Source organism: Ursus americanus, chromosome 7 (assembly GCF_024610735.1).
Source record: "Ursus americanus isolate L20-20 chromosome 7, mUrsAme1.1.p, whole genome shotgun sequence".
Taxonomy (NCBI): domain Eukaryota; kingdom Metazoa; phylum Chordata; class Mammalia; order Carnivora; family Ursidae; genus Ursus; species Ursus americanus.
Window position 1 is genome coordinate 66,112,995 of NC_142133.1, and position 26,036 is coordinate 66,139,030.

General features: G+C 56.6%; 2 protein-coding genes and 1 pseudogene across 3 annotated transcripts in view; 2 read left to right on the forward strand and 1 right to left on the reverse strand.

The window, feature by feature from the left end:
* The window catches only part of HADHA (hydroxyacyl-CoA dehydrogenase trifunctional multienzyme complex subunit alpha), a 47,730-nt gene extending 37,655 nt beyond the window's left edge, over window positions 1-10,075 (forward strand). For both annotated transcript variants that reach the window (XM_045809250.2, XM_045809253.2), the window contains exons 13-20: window positions 927-1,098; window positions 3,390-3,476; window positions 6,596-6,736; window positions 7,144-7,212; window positions 7,954-8,149; window positions 8,718-8,832; window positions 9,345-9,490; window positions 9,579-10,075. In XM_045809250.2, coding sequence (XP_045665206.1) covers window positions 927-1,098; window positions 3,390-3,476; window positions 6,596-6,736; window positions 7,144-7,212; window positions 7,954-8,149; window positions 8,718-8,832; window positions 9,345-9,490; window positions 9,579-9,724 — 1,072 coding nt within the window. In that variant the 3' untranslated portion in view covers window positions 9,725-10,075. The remainder of the gene's footprint in view (window positions 1-926; window positions 1,099-3,389; window positions 3,477-6,595; window positions 6,737-7,143; window positions 7,213-7,953; window positions 8,150-8,717; window positions 8,833-9,344; window positions 9,491-9,578) is intronic.
* A 77-nt stretch (window positions 10,076-10,152) lies between these two features.
* GAREM2 (GRB2 associated regulator of MAPK1 subtype 2) lies at window positions 10,153-25,665 on the reverse strand. Its single transcript, XM_045809255.2, has 6 exons — window positions 25,460-25,665; window positions 22,476-22,616; window positions 16,884-17,014; window positions 15,171-16,211; window positions 14,066-14,235; window positions 10,153-13,543 (listed from the first exon to the last, which is right to left on the reverse strand). Exons 1-6 carry the CDS (start codon window positions 25,569-25,571, stop codon window positions 12,517-12,519), a joined length of 2,622 nt encoding a protein of 873 aa, XP_045665211.1. The 5' UTR covers window positions 25,572-25,665; the 3' UTR covers window positions 10,153-12,516.
* Window positions 18,357-21,578, forward strand: LOC123799643 (large ribosomal subunit protein uL11 pseudogene; annotated as a pseudogene).
* Window positions 25,666-26,036: the final 371 nt, after the last annotated feature.

A 26,036-nucleotide genomic window follows, 5' to 3' on the forward strand; every position in this document is an offset into this window, starting at 1 on the left:
GCGAGTGCTCCTCACCGTACTGCTGACTTGTGACCTGTTTCCTGTGAGATTAGAGCAACTAATAACATTCTGGACTCTGACAGACATCTGGTTTGCTGACTGCTCACATGGTGGTCAGAAACCAAGAGAGTTGAACCCATATTTTTAAGACTTTGAATACTTCTTAGAACCTACCTTGTGGCTCTAATTTTTCTTTTGGTTAAGGAAATTAATGAATGGGATTTAGTTCCATTCTTCATTCAGAGGAAAATTCTAGTTATTCTGAAAGTGTGGTCAGATTATAACCTGAGAGAGCCTGTTTTTCTTGGCAGTGAAAAGTAATCAGTTAAAGTCTGAGTAGCAGGAATCCTTTTTATCTTCCTGTGGGAAAGAAGAAACCTTGAGTTAATATTTTATGTAATCTATATAATACTACTTACTATGTGCTGACTGGGAAATAGATTAAGAATATAAGAAATAATGCTTGGTCTCTCTTTTCCAGAAGATGACATTTACAGAATAACAAAATGATGTATAATCAGGTCTAAGTCCACGTGGTCCAGGACACACGTTGGGTGTTTCCTCTGTTACAGGGAGAGAGTTACCAGAGCCGCTTCTTTGTTTTGCCATTCCAGTATTTGTGTTTACTCCTCTTGGCAAATTTAACTGTTTTATGAGTGATAGAGTTTATGTAAGTTTCACATTTACAGGCATCTTACAGGAGAAAGGATGTGGACTTGAGGGCCAACCTGCCTTTGGCCTAGTACCTAGCCACTTGACCATGCGTCCCTCTGAGCCTATTTGAGCAACTCTTCTCTCTCAAAATGGGAGTAACAGAACTGCCTTGCAGAGTTGGTAAAAAACACAACGCAGTGTCTGGCCCGTGGATGCTCAATAAATGTTAAGTTTGCTATTCTTCCTTCTGACTAGGACTGTGTTTTTTCTAGATTGAATGATAAAGTGAAGAAGAAAGCTCTAACATCATTTGAAAGGGACTCCATTTTCAGCAACTTGACGGGGCAGCTCGATTACCAGGGTTTTGAAAAGGCTGACATGGTGATTGAAGCTGTCTTTGAGGACCTTAGTCTTAAGCACAGAGTGCTAAAGGAAGTAGAAGCGGTAAGTGAGAGGCCTCTTGCGCTTGAATCGTAGCCTGGTGAGCGGAGGACAGAGAGAGGGGCTTTTTTAAAAGGAAACTCATGGTTCTTTTTATAGGGTTGTTCATGTCCAAACTTAGGAGTTTTTATGTGAACCCATGCACAGTATGTATGTTTCAAAGTCAAGTCTGAGTCCTGAGGTAAGAAAAGCAAGGCTCATTAACATTCTGTGGGAGTTCAGTCACCCAGACATAGATAACCTCATGGAGTACAGCTCACGGTCTTGACATTTCGGTGTGGCCACAAGCCATAACTAAACTTCAGGTCTAGCCAGCACAGGAAGTAGCGGAGAAATTCTCTCTCCAGGCAGATTTCAGATGCTTACTTTGTGGGAATGCTGCTTTGGTCTTGATCTCAACCGCTCTACATGCCAGGAACAAAACAAACAAAACAAGTTCCTGTCGTGGGTGGTGTAAAGAAAGAGCCCAGAGGAGAACAAATGACAGTAACCCGGGTGCAAGATAGAACCGGGGCCTGGAGCAGCAGTCTACAGTTAAATAAACCGAATTGGACATTGTGCACACGAAATGGCACTGGCTCGGCCGCACTCCCGGTGTCCTGAGTAGTGGCCGTAGTCTTACAGTGGCCTCTGCAGGAGGACGGTCCCTGCTCCACCACACAGCCTACGGAGGGCTGAGAAACAAGACGAGCAGCTCTGTTTGGGACGGCTTCCGCTGTGGAATCCGTGCATTGGAAAACCTTTCCTTTCGACTAAGGGTAATGTAGAGTCGGCCGAGGGAGGAGGTTCAGAGGAGCTGCGTGGATTGTATTCCCTCTGTGCTGAGCGGCATTTCGGCGCAGAGAGGTAGGCGTGTTCCCGAGGCTTCGAGGGTACCTGAGCCGAGGCAGGTAGATCCCGAGGAGCAGCGCAAGCAGACGCGGGCAGCATGGAGAGAAGGGCATGGATGAGCTGACTAGGTGGTGGCCTTTGCTTTGGAAAATCTGGGTTTGGGACTAGCGGCATGGAGAAGGATGTGTTAGTTTTAGCAGTTGGGAAACTAGTGATCAAGGGAAGGGAAAGAGAAAGAGGGATCAGATCAAGAGGAAGTGCAGACTCTGAGCAAACTCTACAGTGTTGACCTCTGGCTTCTAAGAGGGCAAAAAACAGGGCTGCTTAAGGCCTGGCGCTCAGAGTGTCACTCCTGCTTTCCGTTGGTAAGAGCAAGTCACAAGACTCCGGAGGCGGAAGTAGACCTTACCTCTGGATGGGAGGAGAGCCCCACGGGAAACAGGAGGGGTGGAATTGGTGCCAGCTGTCTTTGGAGACATCCGCCTGCTCTTCATAGAGTTTCCCCACCAGCGTGAGGCGCCGTAGCGCTCAGACATGCCGTTCGAGCCTCTTCACTTCCTCGCAGTCACGCTCTGCTTTCAGCTCACACTTTGATTAACTAAAATCCGGGGGCCTTACACAGCTGACTGCCGAGCCAGGTTTTGTCCGACAGGTGCCTCTCTAGCTTTTTCCCCATTTTTCTATTTAGAAAAATCTTAATGTGGTGTTTTACCTTTGTCCCCATTATAATTGATGTTATTTTACACTCAGCTTTTCAGTGTGTTGCCTGTATCTTGAACCTTGATTCCCATCTCCTGTGTTAGGATTTTGCCTGACCCAGTGTGCACAAATTTAACAGGTGTGCCTTCCGTGTTTTCTATGCACACAGCTGAATACATGAATAACTTGGGATCGTGAACAGAATGCTGAGACAGTCTCCATTAGAGACTGTTCTCCAGGATGGTAAAGCTAATGGTTAATAGGATTCGTGTGCCATGGATTAATTACAGTGGTGCACGGTTTTAACAGCACCCTGTATAAAATGAGCTAGGCATGCATGTTCTGGCTTGTTCTTATAAAGGTAAAAGGTGGGGGGATCATCAGCTTTCGGATTCGAGGGCAGATCCAAACAAGAAGAGGGATTGATACGCGTGCTGGATCTTGAAATGAATGAGATTTGACTCAAGGTTATCTTTTCAGTATTTATCTGAGGTGTCTTATTTACCTGACTCCTGAGATGCAGCCTCCAGGTTAGGACGCTGAGCCAGAACTCAAAGAAGGCTGAATGGGAAAGAGAACGAGGCCAACACAGTCCCCATCACAGAAGCGCTGGGTGGTTGTAAATGTTGGCCGAATAGTACCTACTGTCTGAGCAGCTGTGGGGGTAGCGGGGCCCAGCCCAGGTTTCATGTCTTAGCTCCGCTTCGGGCTCCAGTCATCTCCCAGGCCTACGTGACACATTCTTAAATGCTTTTCCCCTGCAGGTGATTCCGGATCACTGTATCTTTGCCAGTAACACATCTGCTCTCCCGATCAATGAGATTGCTGCTGTCAGCAAAAGACCTGAGAAGGTAAATTCTAAACAGAGGGAAGACCCCGAAGTAGTTTCCTGCCGTGGGCATCCTGAGGAGGGCGTAGAAAATGAGAAGGGCCTGGTGTGCATTGTGAGGTGAGGGGGTGATGACGTCTTCCCCCAAACTGGGCACAGAGAAGCTAATACTGTGACAATTGTGAGATGCTGGGACAAATGAAGTACAACCAAAGTATACTTTTATAGGTGATTTGCATCCCTAACAGCTCGTAAAACCTACCTTTATTACGATTAGGTATTTAAAGATAGGCCCACGGGGCACCCGGCTGGCCCAGTCGGTAGAGCATGCGACTCGTGATCTCGGGGTTGTGAGTTTGAGTCCCATGTTGGGTGTAGAGATTACTTCAAAAAAATAAAATCTTTAGAAACATTTTTAAAATTTTAACAAATAAAAATAGGCTCTAAAATAAGAGGGGATACTCCAGAATTTTGATCACTTCAGCTACAGAGCGGACAGTGGTGACGATCTAAGACAGGTTTGGTTCCAGTTCCACATCCAGGAATACAAGATCAGGGGGTGCGGTGAAGCGTGTCCACCTGTGGGTTCACTGAGAGCTTCTACCTGGGACATGAAAGGGCAGAAGCACTTCCAGTGAGTATTTGGAATGATGCCTGGAAATTATCTTCGGGCTTCTGTTGTCTACCAGAGTAACGCAGGGAAAGTGAAATCACTCAAGGAGAAATAAAACCCCTCACCTCTCTAGCAATCAGCCTCAGCTAACCAGAGCCAGCCAAAAGTAGGAAGGAAATAGAAAAGACCTTTAAGCAGCTGAAATGAAGATAGAGTCCTTACATGGAAAACACAAGTCTGTTTACTCCTATTCTGATAGCTCAGTAAGGCAAGGTAGTCTTATTTCTTAGCACGCCGAAGATTGGAAGCAGTATGGGGCCTGACAGAGGCAGGTTCAGGGACGGCAGGAAAAGGTCACAGGGAGCAGTGTGACACTGAGGGAAGACACAGGAACAGTATAAAGGCAGAGTGACAGTCTGGCTGTGTCACATCACTCAGAGCGCCTCGGCAGCATTTAAGTCAGTGAAGGAGACTCCTTGATGCTAACTTCTCATTCTCCCAGTGGAGTGGGGAAAGTGTCATGCTTTGCAGTCCTGGCCTCCAGGTAGCTGGATACCTTCTGCCACCTGCTTTCCCTGTTATGTAAAATTAAGCTCAAAGGGGCACAGGGAGGGCAACCAGCCATCTGTTTATCCAGGACAAGTTGGTCACCTTTGACCCAACTTTCTTGAATCATGCAGATAGATTTTGCTTGCGGTAGTGATTACACGAGTGTGTACGTAATTGTCAAAACCATCCAAGTAAAGACCTTAAGGTCTGTGCGTTTGATTAGGAATAAGTTATAGGTTAGAAAGCCTAGTTCCTTTTGCTCAGAAGTCTGAGTCTGACTCAGGTCCTGTCTTTTTAGTTTATTTATTTTTTAAGATTTTATTTATTTATTTGACAGAGACAGCCAGCCAGAGAGGGAACACAAGCAGGGGGAGTGGGAGAGGAAGAAGCAGGCTGCTAGCGGAGGAGCCTGATGTGGGGCTCGATCCCAGAACGCCGGGATCACGCCCTGAGCCGAAGGCAGACACTTAACAACTGAGCCACCCAGGCGCCCCTGTCTTTTTAGTTTAGACATAAGGAACAGTTTAGGGTTTAGGAGCAACTTTGGATTGGTAAGTTTATGGGACATTGAAGTGACCTGTGCATTACATAATGGAGAGTAGGCAGGCTTTGGAGACAGGCCAACTGTGATGGAATCCCATTGCCATTCACTAACTGACCCTGAGCTACCAATTTTAACCCCCAATGACTTTTTTCCTCATCAAGATAAGACTGACTAGTTCAGAGCGATGGATTAAATGTAAGGAATAAATGGCAAATGTACTAAAGAACAGCGGATAGCCAGCAGTCAATAAATGGTAGATATCATTAGTTATATCTTCAAGCAAGGGTAGGGGGAGCAGAACTATACATTTTATGATTAAATTCATAAATTTATGAATTCTCGCCCACAGCAATTCAGTTGGGAGGACTAATTGTCAGCTTAAGTAGGAGGTTCTGAACTTCAGCGTGTATCAGAATCAATCACCTGGAAGGTCTTTTTTTTTTTTTTTTCATAAAGATTTTATTTACTTGAGAGATAGCACAAGTAGGCAGAGTGGCAGACAGAGGGAGAGGGAGAAGCAGACTCTCCGCCGAGCAGGGAGCCCGATGTGGCCTTGGTCCCAGGGCCCCGGGATCATGACCTGAGCCGAAGGCAGCCGCTTTAACCGACTGAGCCACCCAGGCGCCCCTGGAAGGGTTCTTAAACACAGATCTGGACCCTGCCCCAAATCTCTCATTCAGTAGGCCTGGGTCTGGGGTGGGCCTGAGAATTTGTAGTTCTGAATTTCCCAGGCAATGCTAGTGTTGCTGGTCCCGCTACGTCACTTGGAGAATCATTGGTTTAACAAATCTTCAGGTGCATTTGAATGTTGATAAATTTTTTTTAAGATTTGAAAGAGAGAAAGAGAATGCGGGGGTGGGGGAGAGGGGCAGAGGGAAAGAGAGAATCCCAGACTCCCCGTTGAGCTCAGAGCCCGACACAGGGCTTGATCTCAGTGACCCCCACATCATGACCTGAGCCGAAATCAAGAGTCGGACGTTCAACCGACTGAGTCACCCAGATGGCCCGGAATGTTAAATGCTATTTAAACCCAGTATCCTGGTAGTGAGACCTATCTGTGTAAAATCCAGACACATCTGACAGTCCAGCGTATTAACGGATTCTTCTGCCTAGCCCTGCATCCCCCACCTCTAAACCTCAGTATCAGTAGTGTGAGTGAGGAATGAATGCTTCCGTGATAAATCTAGTTCGGCCATTAGCTGTGATTTTGGCACTCATTGTTGGTAGAATCTGTTGCCCTCAGTGAAGGCTCTAGAAGCAGATGGAAGAGGAAGATTCCAATGAGCCCTCTGAACATACTGAACTTTTTATCAAAGAACCGCAGAGCCAAACCACTCAGCCGGATCTCCCTTGCTTTCCTAGCAAAAAAAATGAGTGCTAGCCGGTTTCCTCCTCTGCGTTCTTAGCTCTGTTGGCTTTGCGCTCCCCTTGCCAGGTGATCGGCATGCACTACTTCTCTCCTGTGGACAAGATGCAGCTGTTGGAGATTATCACAACCGAGAAAACATCTAAGGACACGACCGCTTCGGCGGTAGCCGTCGGGCTCAAGCAGGGGAAGGTCATCATTGTGGTTAAGGTAAGGAGCTGTGTAACAGCAGCGGATGGGGGCAAAGTTCTGTTAAGATTCCTTATACCTTCAGGCTCGTTTATAACTATTTTGGGGGAAATAGGTCACCTTTTGGTATGATTTCCCCTTGTGTGCAGTGTGGACAGTGGTATGGACTGTGCTGCTGAGTCAGGGTCTGAGAGTGTCTGGGACGTGGCAGGGTCTCCCAGCCATTCCAGAACTTTCGGGTGGCTGTGAAACCCTATGCCGTGCTGCCTTGGCTGTGGCTTCCCCCACAATGTAATTTTAACGATTCTGTTTGGGAATATAAATTGCCTTGAATTTTGAAATGACACGTGGGGAAGAGAGCCTGCTTTCAGCCTCGCGTCGTACCTACAGCGGAGGGGCCAGCGAGCTCACGTTCTCTCCCTCGGCAGGACGGACCTGGCTTCTACACCACCAGGTGTCTCGCACCCATGATGTCTGAAGTCCTCAGAATCCTCCAGGTTGGTACTGCTCTCGGAATGTTGGAGGCATCTTCCACTCACTCCTTAAACCAGTCCTCCAGACTAGTACTGTCAAGATGAGGAACAGGCTTCCTTCTAATACACCAAGTCCAGGCTCTTCTCCAAGAAGCCCCATTTGTGCCCGGTCCTTCCACACAGTGGTGGGAAACCATGGAATTTGCTGCCCTACAAGGGGCAGAACTTCCGCTCTGCTCCCTTCCTCCCTCCTCCACTAGGACCAAACGCCTCCTGACGTGCTCTTCTGCACAGCTCCTGCCTCCCTTTGAGGCGGGAGCAGACAGACAGACAGGCCCACTTGGTCTGATAGGTGCTGGAGCAGCTTCTGCTACATACCTCCTTGGGGACACCTCCTCGGACAGGCTCGGGGGCTCCACCACACTGCTCTGTGGGGCGGTCTCTTCTCTGAGTTGTGGGAGACTTTGCCCTGTCTGCCACGGAATCTCAGGACTACTGAGATTCAGAATTGCAGACAAGGAGGGAATGAATAACGTATTCATCTCTGAAATGAAGTCGTTCAGTCCGAGAAGTGCGGTGGGTTAGGGCAGGCTCAGACTTTCCCCCATTGGCTCCCAAACCCTTGCTTTCCCTGAGTGGGACAGCCCCAGTCCTGGCCCGGCGGCACCCAGGAGAAGCAGGTGCAGGAGGGCCAGCGTGGGGAGCCCTTGCGGGAGGGTCTGGAACGCCTTCCTCCCCTAAGTTCCCTGCTTACCTCCCGTTCAGGAAGGAGTTGAGCCTAAGAAGCTGGATTCCCTTACCACAAGCTTTGGCTTTCCTGTGGGTGCTGCCACGCTGGTCGATGAAGTGGGTGTGGATGTAGCAAAACACGTATCAGAAGATCTGGGCAAAGCCTTCGGGGAGCGGTTTGGAGGTGGAAGCGTAGAACTGCTAAAGCAGATGGTGTCCAGGGGCTTCCTGGGTGAGTAGCCGCAGAGGAACTGACACCGTCAGAGCAGTTTCCTGAGACACATGGTTACAGAAGGCCCATGTGGGAGTTTTTCCTGAACACAGAGCCCACTATCATGGGCAAGTTTTTAAATGGTTTCATGACAACCTGTTAGGCAGAACCCTGGCCTGAGTCTCTGCCATTGCCCAAGGTACGCAAGACAGGCCTTTTCATCGGGCCCAAGGCCTCTAACACGCTTGTGATGCTGCAGGAGCAGACTCAGCCCCGTGGCTCGCTCTCTTGGCAAAGGAACAGCAAAATCACCACTAGGACCAGGGCATATCCTAGGTCCTGGTGTCGCATAGCTGGACATTAAAGCTCACCCAAGTGGCCTTTCCCATCCACATACACAGATCTTCAAGCCCTGAGAAACACGAGATCGTTTTTCCTTCTTTGCCGACTCTGCTGACAAACACTAAATTTGTAGGGTTTAGCTAGACAGACAAATTCAGGAACACGGTTGAGAGGCTCGAGCTTTACAGCGGACTTGCAGGCCTAGGCTCTGAGACTTGGTAATTCTCCCGCTTCTGGCTTCTTTTAGGTCGCAAGTCTGGGAAGGGCTTTTACATCTACCAGGAGGGTGTGAAGAGTAAGAATGTGAATTCTGACATGGATGGTATTTTGGCAAGTCTGAAGGTGCCCCCGAAGTCGGACGTGTGAGTTAACTTTAAGTACCTAATAGCGTGGGAACCTGTTTCTCTTCAGTCCAGAGCTTCTCAGCCGTCTTCCATCTTCCCTGTGATAATCACCTTACCTGACCAGAATACTTTTGCCCTTCCGAAACGTCCTGTCTCATTTTCTGCCAGGCATCATGGTAAGGACTGTAGCTGAGCCTTGGAAAGATCCCTGCTCCAGCCTTCCTCTGAAGGTCTGGAGAGCAGCTAGAAAAACTATCATCCTAGGCCCCTTTCACCCGCCCCAGCCCTCTTTATCATTTCTAATTGATGGCTGACGTTGGCAGGAGCGGCCGTCTGCTCCGCCCAGCCCGTTCCAGGTGCCAGCCTCTGGTTAGTTAGGGCAAGGAGCTCTGAGCCATCCTGCCAGGAGCAGGGCCGCCCCTCGGAGCGCCAGTGGCACCAGCCTTCCTTCATCTCTGCACTGCAGCCCCTGTACCCCTCCCCCCGTGACGCTTCCTCTACCTGAACGTCTCTCTCCCCCCCGTCGGCAGCTCCTCTGACGAAGACATTCAGTACCGCCTGGTGACCAGATTTGTGAATGAGGCCGTCATGTGCCTGCAGGAAGGGATCTTGGCCACACCCACAGAGGGGGACATCGGCGCAGTCTTTGGGCTCGGCTTTCCCCCGTGTCTTGGAGGTTGGTCTTGCAAGTTGGGAAGGTAGCTTGATTTATCCTAGAGCTCGTTCTGTTGTCTCCTTCCGCAAAGTCCTGGTTTTCCTTTTAGGGCCCTTCCGCTTCGTGGATCTGTATGGTGCTCAGAAGATCGTGGACCGGCTCAGGAAGTACGAGGCCGCCTATGGAACACAGTTCAGCCCGTGCCAGCTGCTCATCGACCACGCCAGCAGCCCTAACAAGAAGTTCTTCCAGTGAGCAGGCCCTGGCCCTGCTCCCTGGCACACTCGCCCAGCGGCCAGCCGCACTGGGGCGCCAGCACAGTGGCGTCGACACGTACCAGAGGAACCAGGAGGCAAACACTCCGGCCCTGGATGTGCGCCCTGGTTAAAGTGCCTTCAGCTGGGACAGCCCCGCCCTCCTGGGGACGTCTGGCTGTGAAGGAGTTTGCACTTCATGTTAGAAGGAACCCGTTAAGTCCCGACACCCCGAGCACCAGTGTCTCCAGAGCCGTCTTGCTGCCTGTTCCTCCGGGGCCGGGGGGTGGCCCGGGCCGTTCCGCACCCAGCCACATACGTGATAACAATAAAAACCAAACTTCTAACAGCCTCTCTGCCTGCTCCTCTTTCTTCTGTCTTTGCCCTTCCAGTTTAACCCCTCCCCTTCAAGGAGCCAGAATAAAGCCCTGGGCTTTGGGGGTGTGAATGTGTTGGGAGAGTTCTAGGCAGCACCTTAAGAGAGAGACCGTGATGACAAAGGGGGACTTGATGCGCCAAAGCCTTTGAAACCTGGCCGTGTTGACCCGCTCTGGCGGGCTTCTGCTTGCCATGGGGGAGAGGCCCGACTGACCAGAGCAGGGGAAGGGCCACAGGCTTGGAGGCCGGGAGAGACTTCTTTCCCCAAACCGTAATGCCTTGTAGCACAGTGGTATCCAGTTCTTTCCATGGTGGGACTCACGTGTTCTCAGGATGTTACCGTTTGAGTGAAGCAGAGGAGAGAATATTTTCCTGGTCAATAGATCCTGCTCGTCTTGGCTACCCCAGAGCATGGAAGGACAGATGGATCATCGGAGACCACACTGAGCAGTTCAAGGAATGCTGAGCCAACCCTGCGCGCCTGTCCTGGTAGCAGCAGCACCCTGAGGCTCGTGACCAGTCTGACAGAGGGGCCCACACTGCACGTGTGCAGACCATACTCTGCAGGCCATGCTCTGAACTCGTGGGACCCACTGCTCCTGCCTCCGCTCCCAGTGCAGCCCCTCACGTCCCCCTGGTGCCAGCTGTGCCGGAGCCGTGGGCAGAGAGCTTTGCGCTGTCTCCACGGACTACTCACGGTTGCTGTGAAGCCAGACTCTAAAACCAAGTCATCTGTGCGTTGGGATTTTCAGATGACCGGCAGAAAATAGAAAACGGATCTTCTCGCCAGAGCCATTAATGGGCTTCTAAATGGGGTCTCTGGGAGAGCCTCAGGCAGGCATTTGGTCAGTGCAGGAACTTAAACTTGGGCCCTGGCTGTTGACCTGGAGCTTTCCACTCAGCACGAGAAGGTAGAAATTAGGTTGAAACGGTGGGAACTGGAAGGTGCCTGTAGGGTCGGGGCTGAGGAGGGGCTTTCAGAAGGGAACCCAGGAGTGGGCAGCACGCACACCCCATTCCAAAGTCCTCCCCTGCCCAGAGGCCTACACGTCGTACCTGTCGGTCCCGGGGCCCTCCAGAGGAAGAGAGCGTGGACGCCCAGAGTTGCACCCCCACTACTGTTCAGCGCTCTAGAGTTTATTTCCCGAGTCCTTGAGGATTCACAGAGTGATCGGCAAGGAAACCCAGTGCTTCAGCATGACCGCGTGTGTGCTCTACTCCCGACTCCCCTCCCCTGCGCGGGGCACAAGCACCAGCACGGCTTCACTACTCGAGAGAAAAATGGAGGAAATAAATATCTAGGTAGGCTAGATAAGGCCGAAAAGAAGCCTGGTCTGTCTAGGGCCCGACGCTAGTGGCATGAGCAGTTAGTGCGGCTCGGGGTGGGTGACACCGGGAGAGCGCGGGGGGACGGGTAGTGTACGCAAAGGCCAGCTGCTCCAGGCGCCAGCAGATCGCTGTGCCCGGGACCCAGACCCCAGACGCCTGACCTGAGGCATATGAACAAGGGCAGGAGGCCCGAGCTCCAGGAGCAGGAGAGCCGGTTTTCCCAAACCACCGTGCTTTCTCCTTCCCACCTATCCCACCTGTGCCAGTGACAGAAAACCAGAGGAGGACACCACGTGTTTGCCAGAGTCAAGTGAAGGGGGCAGGAGACGGGGGAAGTGGGGGTGATTGAAGGCCACTTGCCTCTAGAATCCAGGAGCAGCTGACCGCAGTCTACCTGCTCGTCCATGGAGTGAGAACCTTCTCAGACCGGACCCAAGCCGGCAGGACGGAAGGCAGAAGCCCGGGCACTAGAGCCGTCAGGGGACACCTGCCGTGCTAACTAGATGAGCAGGTCCGCAGTGCACGGAGCTGGAGCCTCGAGGCGCAGTGGCACAGGCTTGTCCTTGACACCCCTGCACCCAGGGCCAGGGCCCGAATTCATAGTAGGGGAAAGGAAGGGCACCCCAGAGATACAGAAACGGCCCCCAGACTCTGGGGCCGCTAAGGCCAAACGTGCACAGAGCACAGAGGAGAGAGGGGGCACTTGGGGAATTTGTGCTTAGATTACGGACACCTGCTTCCCTGTGCCTAACCTGCACCTACAAGCTTGAGCGGCGCGAGAGGTCTGTGAAGCTCTGCGTCAGGACGTGGGAGGATGTCGGGTCACCATCCTCCTTTTGACACGCGCCCCCCGCGGGAATCACAGCAACGTGTCCCCAGGCCCAGGTGCGCACTGATACCTCCAGCCCCCTCCCCACTCGGCACAAAGGCCAGACGTCCCCGTTTCCAAGTGTGTCTGCCCTGGATTCACCCCGAGGGGCGGCCTAGCTGCCTCCATCTCGGCACAGACTCTCGTTGCGGGAAGATCTGCTCCGGGCGCGGCCCCCGCAGACCCGGCTAACCCCCGCCGCCTCCGCGCTGGGAGGCTCAGATCTTGGGCCGCCAGCCTTTGATGAACTGCATGATCTTCTTGACCTGCAGCTTGGTGAGATGGAAGTCATCCGCCAGGATGTCCTCACTGAGCTGCACGAAGATGCTGCCATCAATGCGTTCCCGGGCAAAGAAGCTCACCACGTCCTCCGAGAGCCCAATGAAACGCAGACTTCGAGAGACTTCTTCCAGGGAGAGTGCAGACAGGTCAGCAGGGGGCTGCCAGGAGGAGGCATCCCGGCCTCCCCAGCCTGCAGTCCCCTCCCGGGGACTGGCAGGAGGCCCTTCCAGGCGCCCTTGGGGGAGAAGGAGCCGTGCTCCGCCTGCCTCGGGCCCCTGCAGGGCCACCGGTGACAGCGGGGTGGGGACCTGCCGCAGCACCAAGCTTTCTGGTTCAAAGGCCCTGGGGGGTCCAAGCGGCGAAAGGCGGGGTGCCCCCATAGCTCTGGGCTCCTGACAGCGCAGCAGCTCAGGCTCTGGAGAACTGCCCTGGCCCAGCTCAAAGGGATCAAAGGGCTCCAGGGATGGCTCCTGCCACTCAGAGGAAGAGGAGGAGGAGGTGGGACAGGAGGTGGGACAGGAGGTGGGAGCAGCGGGATAGGCCTGGCCTGGTGAGCCCAGGCCTGGAGAAAAAGCAGGGCTGGAGGTAGCCAGGGGACCCGAGCTGGTGGTGGGCCCAGAAGAGGAAGCCACTGAAGGGCCCGAGGTGTAGGCAGGCCCCGAAAAGGGGTTGAGAGCTCCGAACGGAGCAAAGCGTTTCTGGGGGTGAGAGGGCTTGAACAGAGGCGGGCAGCTGTGATACGCCTTGACGGGGGTGTCAGCCCCCAAGAGGGAGGTGGCTCGACCGCTCAGGGGCTCTGCAAGGGCCCGGGCGGCCTGGCTGGGCTGCGTGGTCGAGGGCAGGGGTCCCGGGGGTGGGCGGCTGGAGGACTCGCCTGCCTTGCAGTCTCCCCAGGTGCATGGGTAGCAATAAAGGGAGTAGGCATCTGGTGACGGAGAGCCGCTGCCACTGCGAGAACCTGCCCTGTGGCCGGAGAGAGACACACACAGACGGAAGGGTAAGCCAGTGCAAGGCGGAGACGCCACAGGCTCACACGCAGGACACGGCAAACCGCTCCGCCAGGCCAGAGACCGCCACTCGGATCTCACAACATCTGCTCGCACCCCAGCCCCCAAGGCCCGAGACCCCCTGGGACTGGCCTAATCTTTCTTCCAGCCTCTCCTACACCAGGAAAAATTAAACTAAACTGAATTACATAAAAATTTTAATAGAGCAAAGAGCAGTCCATCCTGTGGCCGATGCCAGTCTGGAGGGAACCTGAGCAGTGTTCCCACCCAATCGTCAGCACTTAGGAAAGGAACCAGCCGAAGCAGGAAGGCGGAAAGCGAAGCAGTGCGTTCCAGCCCCGGCACCCTCCAGAACTACCCGCTCTGGACGGCAGGCCTGGATTCTTCCTCTCCCTCAGCACTGGCTCCCCTCTCCCTGCCCTTCCCCTCCTCAATCGCCCTCAGGAGGACCCAGCACCGAGAGAAGGCAGGGGCTCACCCATCCTGGAGGCCAGACGAGTAGTAGGAGAGGCTGGAGCTAGGCGAGTGGACAGGCTGCAGCTTGGAGAAGCGTGGGGGCACTGGGGGGCTGCCTGAGAGCCGGCCGCCGTCATTGCCACCCCGGGGAGGTACAGGGGGGGCATTGAGCAGGCGGCACTCCTCCTTCACCTGCAAGCAGAGGGCCATGACTCCACACCCTGTCCCCAAGCAGCAGACACTCCTATCTTCCCTTTCCTAAGCAGGTGGACAAGGAGGGTGTCTGGACCTGACACTTTGCCATGAGACTGCCTTTGCCTTACCTCCAACTACTCACCCACCCCCACCCCTTCTGGTCTCTCCAGCCTGTTTCACTCTGAGAGAGCCCACATACACCATCTACCATGGCCTTGGAAACCCATCATGAATGTAAGAAAAGACAGAAGTAGATCGAAACAGGTAAGTCAACCTAGTCCCCCCTCAAGGAAAAGGAAAGTGGTGTGACAAGGAGATGAAAGGGAAGGACAAGTATCTGCCATCTGGATCCCTTCTTTATAAGTCAAATACTCAAAGTGGACTCCCTGGGATGTTAAAAACTATAGTCCATTTCTATGAACAAGTATGGTTGGGAAATTCTGCGTTAGGCATAAATAGGGTTCCTTAGTGCAGGACTTCTCAGAGCCTTAAATAAAACCAAAGTTCTGTGGCTCCAACGTAAGGAGGGGTTGAGCTAGGAATCATCCACTACATTTTTCTAAACTTATTCCATCACAGGGCCTTCTTTTCACTGGACAACTTAAAGGACTCCTTTTCTGTGGGACCTTCAGAGCTCATCCCCAAATTCTCTCAAGCTAGAGACCTACTAGCATCTTTGTCTCCAGAACTCCCAGTGCCGCTGTCTCTAGTATGCTTTACTACAAATCTGCTCCTGTGTCTTTCCCCTTGTTCTTCTCCCCTTCCACCGCCCCCCTCCCAGGTCCCCTCTGTCACACACTCCAGGGGCTGCAGGCTGGGGCTCAGGAGAACTTGCATCTGGCCGGCCATCTTCCTCCCTGGAGGAGAGAGAGCCCCCAGCTCCGCTCCCTGCCTCCCACCCTTCCCTTCCCGCCAACATGGCGGCCACTCACCGCCTCGGACTTGGGGGGGACGGGGGGAGGCGACGGCGCCTCGGGCTCCAGGCGGGGCGGCCCGGCGGCCCCGAAAGAGATGAGGTCGGGTCCGGGGGGCGCCCGGGCCCGGCCCTCGGCGAGGCCCTCGGTCGCCTGGTGCGTCCACAGCTCCTCGTAGGGGATCTCAGCGGGCGGCGCGGCGGGCTCAGGGGCGCCGGCCCAGTCCGGGCTCACGTACTCCTGGTCGCCGTCGCCGGGTGGGCCGGAGGCGCGGGCGGGCGCAGGGGCGCGCGGGGGCGCGGGCAGGCAGAGGCGCGCGCGGCGCGGGCTGGCGCAGTCATCGGCCAGCTCGGCGGGGGCCTCGCGCACGGCCGTGGAGTACTCGTCGGGGTCGAAGCGCTCGCGGCAGTAGGAGGCGCTGTCGCGCACCAGGCGCTCCACGCGCGGGTCCCCGGCCAGCAGGCCCTGCGGCAGCGCGAAGCGCGGCGTGTCGGTGAGCAGCAGGAAGTGCAGCGGCGCCGGGCCCTCGCGGCGCAGCGCCAGCCCCAGCACCACAGTCTTGGAGATGATGCTGACCAGCTTGTAGCAGTGGCCCTCCCGCACCGGGTGCAGGTCGTAGGGGTTGCGCGGCGGCCGGCTGGGCACCAGCACGTTCACCGGCAGCCGCACGCGCTCGATGATGGCACGCACCGTGTGCTCGCCCTCCTGCATCTGCAGCTCCAGCGGGCTGCGCGTGCTGAAGCGGCCCTGGCACTGGAAGGGCAGGCTCAGGCTCTCGTTGGTGCGGTGGTTCATGCAGATGAGGCACGGCATCTTGCCCTTGATGGGCCTGGCGCCGCCGCCGCCGCCCGCGGTCCCCGCGCCCCCGGGGCCGCCGCCACCCACCCCGGCCAGCGCCCCAGCCCGGCCCAGCTTGCGCAGCAGCGTGGTGAAGCGCGAGCGCTCCTTGGGGGTCTTGGCGCATAAGATCTCCGCCTGGCCCATGAGAGTGAGCTCGTCGCCCGCGTGCAGCGTGAAGTTGTAGACCTCGCTGTCCTCGCTGAATTCGCCCGACACCACCTGCGGAGCCCAGAAACGCGGGAGGCCTGAGCCGGAGCCCCAGGGCAAGCCACCCTTTGAGGCTCCCAGGGTGGCGCTGAAGCCCGGTCAAGACCGCTGGACTGGGGGGGGGGGGCTCGGAGACGCACCTTCCCGCCTGGAAAGGCCACAGAGCATTGTGCAGCCTTACATGAGCGGCCTCACGTAATAACTTACTTGGAAGAACTGCTGTATGTACAGGGACATACTTAAGAGACTATCCAATAAATGACAACTTTTAGCATGATTATCTTTACAATGTGGGCAGTAATAATGCCCCACCCACTCCACAAGGCTACTGTGAAGAGAAATGAGTTGATGGATAAGGGTTTGTAAACAGTAAAGAGCAATCTGTACACAAGTGGGGGCCTGTCGGTACTGCGTCCCCTCCCCCAACAACCACTACCCCTGCACCGGTGGACGCTAGCACAGGCTGCCCCGACGGTCTCCAGGTCAGGGCAGGACACTCCACACACGGCCCGCCTCACCACCTTTCCAGAAAGTTCTGCAGGCCTGTCGGTCATGCACCTAGCTCTTCTGATACAGCCCAATCATGCCATCAAGGAGCTGCCAGGAGCCACACTGACCCCTTCCGCCTAAAGGCAACCCTCCAACCAGTGTGGGGGCATCCTGCCTGGTGTGGCAAGGACTGACCTTGACACTGAAGGTGATGGCTTCCATCACAAAGATGCGGTCAGGGAAGACACTGGCCACCTCCTCCACGCTGCTGAAGTACCTCACTGGCTCCCGCACATCCCGGGCCTGCTCCAGGAGCTTGAACTTCCCTACGAAGGAGGAGCACAGGCTGCTAGGGCGGGCCTGCCTGCTAGTCCCTGCTTCCTGCTACCCTCATGGCAGCCAGCCCCGCTGGGACCCAGGCGGCCAGAAAGGCAGGTTTGCACCCACAGGAGGTAGAAGGGGCTGGCCAGCCGGCTCAAGGGCAAAGGTGACCACAGACATAGCACCTAGAACCCCAGGGAGAGCTTGTGGGTGGGTGAGAAATCCAGATGCAAAGTAGCAGCTGAACACTTGCCCACAGAGCTGGCCTCTAACCACGCATCAGTGTGCCACTGGAGATGCTGGCTCCTAGCTCTGTCCCAGCCCCACTCTGACTTGCTGGGACCCTAGACAAGCCCCTCCCCCTCTCTGGGTCCTCATCTGAGGGTGCTGGAACAGGTGATTCGGGGCCCTGTCTGGATCTGGCATCCGACGTGTCAACGTCGGATTACTGACCCTCACCACTGCACTGGGCAGACTGGGGGCTCAGCCCTAGACCTTGGAGGCCTCGAGAGAGCTGCACAGACTCCAGCTCTGTTCCCTCTCCCTGTCCTGGTCCCAACGTCCAGCCCCACCATTCCAGAGGCCTCTGACCTGAGCCCAGCAAAAGCCCCTCCCTCAGAGGAGGCCTTCCAAGCCTACAGTTCAGGGCTGTTTTGGCTGGCTCAGCGGATGCCCCCAGAAGACACGGACTTTCAAAGAAGGAGGCTAATCCATGAAGCTAACACCCTGTGTAAACAGTCTCGCCTCACTGGTCACACACACATCATGCGCCCACCTATGTGAGCACAAAGACAGGCTGCGAAACTCCCGGACATCTGGACGGATGACCCCTTCTCGGGCCTTCCACAGACAGAGGAGAATCTTAGGTAAGGGGACAACAGGCCAAGGTGAGACAAGGAGGCTCGTTAGCTTCCATAGTCTTCCTGGTGGTTGGTGCAGTCAAGGGCCAAGCATGTATTCAATCCACAGTTATGGGGCCCACTATGTGTGCCAGACGTTGGGTTAGCCCAGGCAGAGGGTGCAAACCCAGGGACTCCCACAGAGTGCGTGAGCACCCAGGGCCAGCAGGTGGGGACCCGGACTAGAGAGCCGGAGGACCACAGAGTTAGAGGGAACCCGCCTGGCAGCCTGAGGGGATCTTGAGAGAAGGAGAAGAGTTTTATGGAACAGACCTGCACACGGAAGAACTGGCTCGAACCAGACCGAGTCTCGAGAGCAGACTGCCGGCGGATAGGGGAGGTCTGTGCCCAGGACTTGAGGAAGGGGATGACAGCAGGGGAAGTAGCACCCGGATGATGAAAGGCTCTGAATGCCAGACTAAGGCAGAAGGATTCTACTCAGGAAGAAATGAGCTTTGGGCTTTTCGGCTTTTTGCCTAAATTCAATCCCAACGAGATCCAAGTCTTACACCTGAGGTACACCGGTGGGGAAGCTGGGGCCACGTCTGCTGGGCCCCCAAGACTGGCCCCCTGGGTCCGTCTCCAAACAAGGTGAGTGAGGACATCGCCTGGGTCAGTGGTGATTGCAAGGGTCTAAGGAGGACAGTGACATTGACCATTCAGGACAGACAGGCCCAGACTGAACTGGTACCTTCTGCCTCTGCTCTGATCATTGAAGCCCTCAATGAACCGCCAAGAGACAGAAAGAAGCAGAAAAACCTGAATCATAGTGGAAACATCACTTTTGAGGAGACTGTCAACATTGCCCCACAGAAGCGGCATGCATCTTTAGCTAGAGAACTCTCTGGAACCATTCAAGAGATCCTGGGGACTGCCCAGTCTGTAGGCTGCAAGGATGATGGTTGCCACCTCCATGACCTCAGACAGCATCAACAGAGGTGCCGTGGGATGCCCGCTAGGTAAGAAACAGAAAGGGAAGTATTTCAATAAAGGGTCATCTGACCCCTCCCCTCAAAAAAACAAAGAGACAAAAGAAAAAGAAATGAAAGCAATTACAGTGTTTTGAGCAAGGAAATGCCAAGATCCAAGTTGAGCTCCGTAAAGAAAGTGGGGCGGCCGGTCAGGTAAATCAGCCAGTGACCGCTCTGCAGCCGAGCTGGAACAGCAGCTGGGGGAACAGCAGAATCCAGCAGACCGAGGGGTACGTGGAAGGAAGACCAGGGTGGCACATTAGGAGTAGGCAGGGGAGGAGAGGACCCGGGCTACCAGCCCCGGAGATATAGAGCTGGCAAAACAGACCCCTAACGCTACACAACAAGCTGAGGGCTGCTGGAGGGCGGTGGGCAGGGGATGGGCAGGATGGGGGATGGGGGATGCGGACCAAGGAGGGCGCTCGTCCTGATGAGCACCGGCGGTTGTAAGTAAGTGATGAATCCCCAAATTCTACACCGGAAGCGAATATTACACTGTATGTTACCTGGAATTTAAATAAAAACTTGAAACTACAAGAAAGAAAAGACGAAGAAAAAAGAAGAAAAAAAAAAAAGAGGAGCTGGCAGAGCTGCTAACGGACCCTGGGAACTGGAAGTAACATGTTGTGGGGCCAGAGCCAGTGCTGAGGAGGCCAAGTGAGGCCCTCCAGGGGGTGCTCCTGGGGGGGGGGCGGGGTGAGCATGCGGGGGCAGGGCTTGGGGACTGCGGGTCAGAAGGACAGACTGAAGGTCACCAGCCCACAGCAGGAGTCTTCACAAGGGCAGGGAAGATGGCTCAAGGGAAGAAGAACAACAGAGGATCTTAAACGGCTGGGAACCGTCTTCCCAGAAAAATGCCCACAGCGTACTCCTGGCATGAACACAAACACCATTTTGTATCCAGGGTGGGGGGTCCTGGATTCCCCCAAACCCAGCCAGCATCCCAGACTGAGGACCCCCCACCTCACCTCCCCAGAGCTGGGTAGGAAGCAGGAAAGGGCCACGGACAGAGTCCATGAGCATCTAGAAGCAGAAAAAGAGTAAAAACAGAGACAGAGAAAGGCAGGTGCCCGGGAGAAAGCTGGGAAGGGAGTCCTGCCCTCACCACTCTGAGACCCTCTAAGAAGACGTGCCACAGCCCTTGAGGGCAGCAGGGATGCCGTGGGGAGGCGCCTGGCAAGGAACAGCGGTCTGGGGGTCCCGGCGACAGGAGCTGCACACCTGCTACCTTCCTACCGGGAGCAGTGCCGCTCCCTCACCCGGACCCCCCCCAACACACAAGCCCCCCCTACCCCAGGCAGCCATGCGGGGACAAATGCCCCCTGCCCCCTGTGGGGAGAGCTGGAGCCAAGTCAGGGCTGCAGGAGGGGGAGGATGTGGCCGGCAGATCGATGTAACCATGGTAGCCAGCACCACCGGCTCGGCCGCAGCCCGAGCCCAGCACCGGTCATTACTGCAGGAGGAAGGAAGGAAGGGAGCCCTCCAGGGAGTGAGGCGCTAGCCCCTGGAAGCCTTTACTCCCGCTGCAGCTTCCTCTCCTGCCTTCCCCGGCCCGAGACCCCCCGAGGACCCCGCGGGCACAAGGACCTTCTCCCCCCTCACCGCCCCGCCTGCCCCTGCTCCTTGCCCTCCCCTCCTAGGACACCTGTGCGCTGCCCGGCGTCCGGTCCAGCCCGAAGCAGCCCTGCTTCTCTCCCCCTCCTCCCAGCACCCGACCCGGCAGCCGTTCTCTCAAGAATGATGGGTAAATGTACAGACTTCGGGGCAGACAGACCTGGTTGGATCCCATCTCGGGCACCAACCGGCTGTGTCACCTTAGGCACACTAATCTCTGTAGGCTTCAGTTTTCCCATCTGTGAAATGGACGCAAACGGCTTAGCTCCCAGAGTGCCAGCGGTCGCTGACCAGAGACCCCCGGCCGCCCACGCGGGAGGTGGGGGCTGCCTCAGAGCAGCCAGGTTCCCCCTGACTCCCCGGGTGCTGGGCTGCACTCCCCTCCCCCGCCGCCCTCCGTCCGCAGCCACTGCCCCCGCCCACCTAATTATTAATTCATTAGGAGGAACTGGGCTGTGCACTCAGCTTCCTCGTTACCCCGCCCCTCCTGCTCCTAAGGGGCCTGGCCTCCCCTCCCCCACGAGCCACCCACTGGAAAGATGCTGATGGGGATGTGCCTCTCCTACAGGCCAGCTGTCACCCCATGACCACACCGTCCACATGCACGCAGGGCCACCAAAAGACATAGGGGAAGGGCTAGAAGCCTCCTGCACTCACTCTTCCCCAGGAGGCGCTGTGCCTCGGTTTCCCAGATTTTTAATCACACAACTGAAATAGGAGAGTAAAGTCACACTTCTGTCAGTGAGGGCTTTTTCCAATTTTTGCTTTTTTATCCCAAAAAGACAACCTGGGACCTCTTCCTAGACCCAGATAGATACCCAGCCTGGGAAGTTTCTAGCTTCTAAGCAGGCCTTCTCAGGGGTTCAGGGCTCAGGACAGAACCCCAGGTCAAAAAGACACTTGAGAGAGTTTTCTCATCTTCTAAATGGGGTGTGAGGGCTATGGGGGTACCAACTTCGCAGGGTTGTCGTAAAGAGCAGAAGCCTTTGTCTGAGTCCTGTCCCCCTGGTTCAGAGGAGACCCAAGAAGGGCTGGGGGTGGAGGCCAAGCTATTGAAGCTCCTGGAGACTCAGTTTGTGAGTTAATGGAATTAATAAGACTTTCTCACAGGGTGGCCATGAGGATAAAATGATGAAACACTCAGCTCAGTGTCTGGAAGGCAGCCATGGGTTTAACACACAGGAGCTGTGCGATCGTGGACTCACACGGGGGCATCGCTGGGATGGGGCCACCAGATTCCCATCCTTCCCACCCAGGTGACAACGACCCTGCATTGCTGGTGCGGGGCAAGCAAGCACCAGCCCAGGAGTCAGGTTACGCGGGTTCTAGCCCACGCTCTGCTGCTTACTAGCTTCTGCGGCTTACTAGCAATGTGACTCTGAGCAAGTCACTTCCTCTTAAACCCTCTGTTTTATCATGGGTAAAATACAAGGGCTGTACTTTCCCTTTCCAGCAGCAGAATCCTTCAAACAAAATCTGATGTAGGATCCCAATATCATACATATAAAAGATAAAAGAAGTTCATTAGCATAATCTTATTTAAAAGCCTAAACTTTTAACATTCACTTTAAAAGTCAGTCAACGAAAACAATGAGTTTAACACGAAAATTGGGAAGAACAGAATTACCGTGGACAGAGGCAGCCGGATAATCAGCCCGAGCCTCCCTTCGTTTCTGTACACACCTCAGGTCTCTCATTGGGGTTAAGGTATGATTTGTAGCAATCTGACAGTGTGGGTATTTTTTTAATCATTTAAAATCTATTTTAAAATAAAATGTGAATCAAAGGTTTGCAACAAGAAAACCAGGACTCCCTGGAACAGTAATGAAAACCACTGGGCCCTAACCGCCCCCAGCCAGCCAGGCCCGCACTCAGCCCTGGGGCTCCAAGGAAAGGGTGGTCACAAGAGCTTCTCCCAAGCCCCACCCCCCACCCGCCTACCCCCCAGTGGCTCTATGTCATCTGTCCCTGGCTGGGCACACCTGGATACTGCAGGGGGATGTCAATCTTGGGTCCGATGACGTAGTGGCCCTCCTCCAGGGTATGGGCTGTCACCGTTGTCCACTGACGGCAGGAGTGAATGAGCAGGATGTCTCGCTCACTGACACCCTCGGCATACTCCCCTGGGAGGCGAAGGACGGAAGAGGAAAGAAAGGTAAAGCAAACATTAGGAGGGGCAGAGACACAGACGGACGGGGGACAGCTCTCCCTGATCCTGTCCAGGTCAACAATGCTCAGGGGATAGGCAGTTTGCCAGCTGTGGCCTCAGGGCTGTGAGTCATGCCCTGTCTCCCAGGGCCCCCAACAGGGCTGCAGCAACCAGCCCCGCCACAGTCCTTCATTCACCACTGGCCTGGACCACCTGCTGTCCCAGGTCCAGGGCTGCGTGGGGCCCTGGGGGTGGAGATGGGAGGAGCACCTCCCAGCTGATGAGCCAGCCTTGCCCTCCAGGAGCACTTAGACCCATGGGGAGGAAGAAAGAGATGCGGACCGAGAAATGAGGCCACCTTGGACGTTGAGTGGAGGTGTCTGGGCACTCCCAGGGGGAGCAGCGAACTCGCTGCTGGTGCGGTGAGGCCTTGCTGAGCAGCAGACGCTAGAGCCGGGCCGCGGGACCAGCAGCAGAGTCTCAGCCCCCAAGTCAGTGCCTGAGCCAGGCAAGGAGGGCTTGTTGGCGGCACCAACAGGCTGAGACAGGGTTGTCCGTTGTGGGTCCCAGCCGAGGGCTCCCCCAGAGCCATACATCACTTGAGTCAGAAGAAGAGCAGGGCTTAGAGGAACGGATTCCTGCCTCTCCCGTGGGCAGCCCCTTCTCACCCATTGTCCCAGGAGGCTCCTACATTCAGGGGACCTCAAAGGAGCAGGAGGAATGTCGCAGATACCCCCCAGCCCCTCTCAGGTTGTTTCTTGGCTCTCCCTTTGTCAGCCCTTCACCCTCCCAGTCTCTGGAACACGGTGATGAGGTTGGGCCCCGGGGGGAGGGGGGGATGGGGGGGGCTAGTTCTGGGGGAAGCTGCCCAGGGGCAGAGGTACTGGGAGGGGCCTGGGCCCAGAAAGCTCCAATCCCAGCAACGGTTTCCAGGGGAGCAGGAGGGGCTGGCCCAGCTTCCAGGAGGCCCATGGTGGAGCAGTCTCCCGGTCTCCCGGCTGCAGCTGGTGGGCAGGGAGGGGGTGGGGGCGCCTCCTTCCCAGCCCTCTCAGACACAACTTACTAAATCGCTGCCGCCCAACCAAATGGAAAGGGTTTCTCCTGATGACGGAGGGCTCCACGAAGAGTGTGCGGAGGGTGCATTCAGCTGCTTGAGGGAGGGCCTGGCTCCCACTCTGTTGGAGGGTGTCTGAACCTTCCTCCTCAACACCCCCCCTCTCCCGGGGCCGGGAAAGCTCTCCTAAGCCCCAGCCCATCCTTCCACAGCCACACGGGGCACACACCAACAGTTGAGCCAACACAGCCACCTGGTCCAGTGACAGGAGCTTGTCACCCCACTGATGCAACTCATCCCACAGCCCCACTAAGGGGCCTCTCCCAAATGCATAGGCTTACAAGGACCTTGAAGACCTCAAGACACACTTTTGTTCACATAGTCACACTCATGGTGACCACAGCCAAAGCCCCCACTGTCACAGACAGCTGTGACCAGTCGTCCCTTCTCTCATCCGTTGGGTAAGTCCATAATCTTTCTTAAGCAGGATGTCTCCCTTGAAGGGGGCTGCAGCCCAGCGGTAGGACAATAAGCCATTACACCGGGCACGCAGGACTCAAGGCAGCAGTGTCACGGGAGTCCAAGAGAGGCCCACCCAGACTGGGGAGCTCAGAAAGGACCCCCAGGAAGGACAGATGCCAAAGAGGATGCGTGGGAAGCGGCCAGGCAGAACCTAGGGCCAGCTTAGCCCATTCACAGGCAGACACATACAGCCTTGATGCTGACAGGACGGCGCGGGATCACACGCTGGCGGCCCAGAGCACAAGACGTCGGGCTGCTGAGCACCTCTCTCCGACGGGCCCGGGCACGGACGGCTCCACGGAGCGCGCTCGAGAAACACGCTGCCTGCCTCCCGGTGCCCACTCCTCGCCGCCGCGGGCCGGAGGAGGGGCTGCGGGCCCCATGGAGAGGAGAGGAGCCTGTGGCCGCGGGCCCCATTAGCATTCAGGGAAGCGAGTGTGCCAACGCGGGCCAAACCCCTATTCTTCTCACACACAAAACCCCCGGCCTGGCTGCCAGCCCCCGCTCCCGCCCCTCCTCCAGCCGAGCAGCTCCCCTTCCTCCAAACGGTCCCCTCACTCCGTGCAGCCTCCAGGCGTCCCCTTAAGGGTCCCCATGCACAGTCCCATCGGCAGAACACCCGGGCCCCTGGGAAGTGGGACAAGATGTGGGGGAGGGCCGGGGACTTGGGGGCACGCCCGGCGGGAGGGCCAATCATTCGGGTCTATCCCCGAGGTGGCCTGCCCGCCTGGGGCCGCAGACTGCTCCCGAGGACGAGGAAGGAAGGTGCAAGAAGGGTCCCAAGAGGAGCCAAGCTGGGCTGGGGGGCGGCGGCGGTGGGAAGACAGAGTCCGAGGCCCAAGGGATGCGGGAGGACCGAGGTGAGAGGCGGGAGACAAAGGGACTGAGGGGGCGCGGCCCGGGCGGGGGTCTGAGCGCGGCCGGGAAAGGGATGCACGACGGGGCGGGCGCGGGGCCTCTGCCACGCTCTGGGTTCTAGCTGGCCCAAAAAACTGTCCCGGCCCGGCCTCAGTGCCTGTCCCGGATTTCTGTCCCCGGGCCCGTGCGCAGGGCTCAGGAGGCGGCGGACCCTCGGCTCTCGGGCCGCGGGTCCCCAGGGAAGGCGTACCGGGAGCCGCGGGGGACCCGCGCCGGGAGCGGGAGGGCAGGGGCCACATCCTCACGCCGCCGCCCCCGCACCTGCCCGGAGAGTCCCCGATTTCCCCGCCGACCCCCAGCCGCCCTTCCCCGCACCCCAGTACCTGGCCCGAGGCAGGCGAGCGTGGGCAGGCGGCAGCGGCTGACGATGAGGTCGAGCGGGAAGGCGCCCATGCTCCAGCGCAGGCCGGCCAGCCCGGCCGCCAGCTTCTCCATGGCATGGGCGCCTCCCGGGGCCGCCGTCCCGGGGCCCCCGACGGCCAGTCCCGCGTGGCCCGGGCTCCCGCGCCGGCCGCCACCTCCTGGGGCCGCCGCGGCGCTCACCGCCTGGCTGCCCGGCCGGGGCTGCGGGCGTCACGTGGCCAGCCTCCCCGCGGGGCGCCGGCCCCCGCCCCCCGGCCCTCGCCCCACCCCCCGGCCCGGGCCCGCAGCCGCCGCCGCCAAGTCCCGCCTTTCCGCCCCGCCGGGCGCGCCGGCCCCCCTCCCCGGGTGTCCAGGTGACAGCCCAGGACGGGGGACGCCGGGCGGGCGCGTGGAATGAAAAGGAAGATGCGCGGCGGCATCTCCGGGTCGGAGTCGGGAGGCAGCCTCCTCTACCCCGCCGAGTTTATCTGGACACCCTTTCTCCTCGCCCTCCTTGTGCCGCCCCCCACCCCACCCCAGTCCTGCTCCGCTTCTCGA

What these genes read in the sequence shown, in the direction of transcription:
- GAREM2 (XM_045809255.2), bottom strand. Translation starts at nt 25,571, where the DNA reads ATGGAGAAGCTGGCGGCCGGGCTGGCCGGCCTGCGCTGGAGCATGGGC. An exon ending in GCTCGCCTGCCTCGGGCCAG is followed by an intron (nt 22,617 to 25,459) that starts GTACTGGGGTGC and finishes TTCGCCTCCCAG; the next exon opens with GGGAGTATGCCGAGGGTGTC. An exon ending in TCGTCTGGCCTCCAGGATGG is followed by an intron (nt 13,544 to 14,065) that starts GTGAGCCCCTGC and finishes CTCCGGCCACAG; the next exon opens with GGCAGGTTCTCGCAGTGGCA.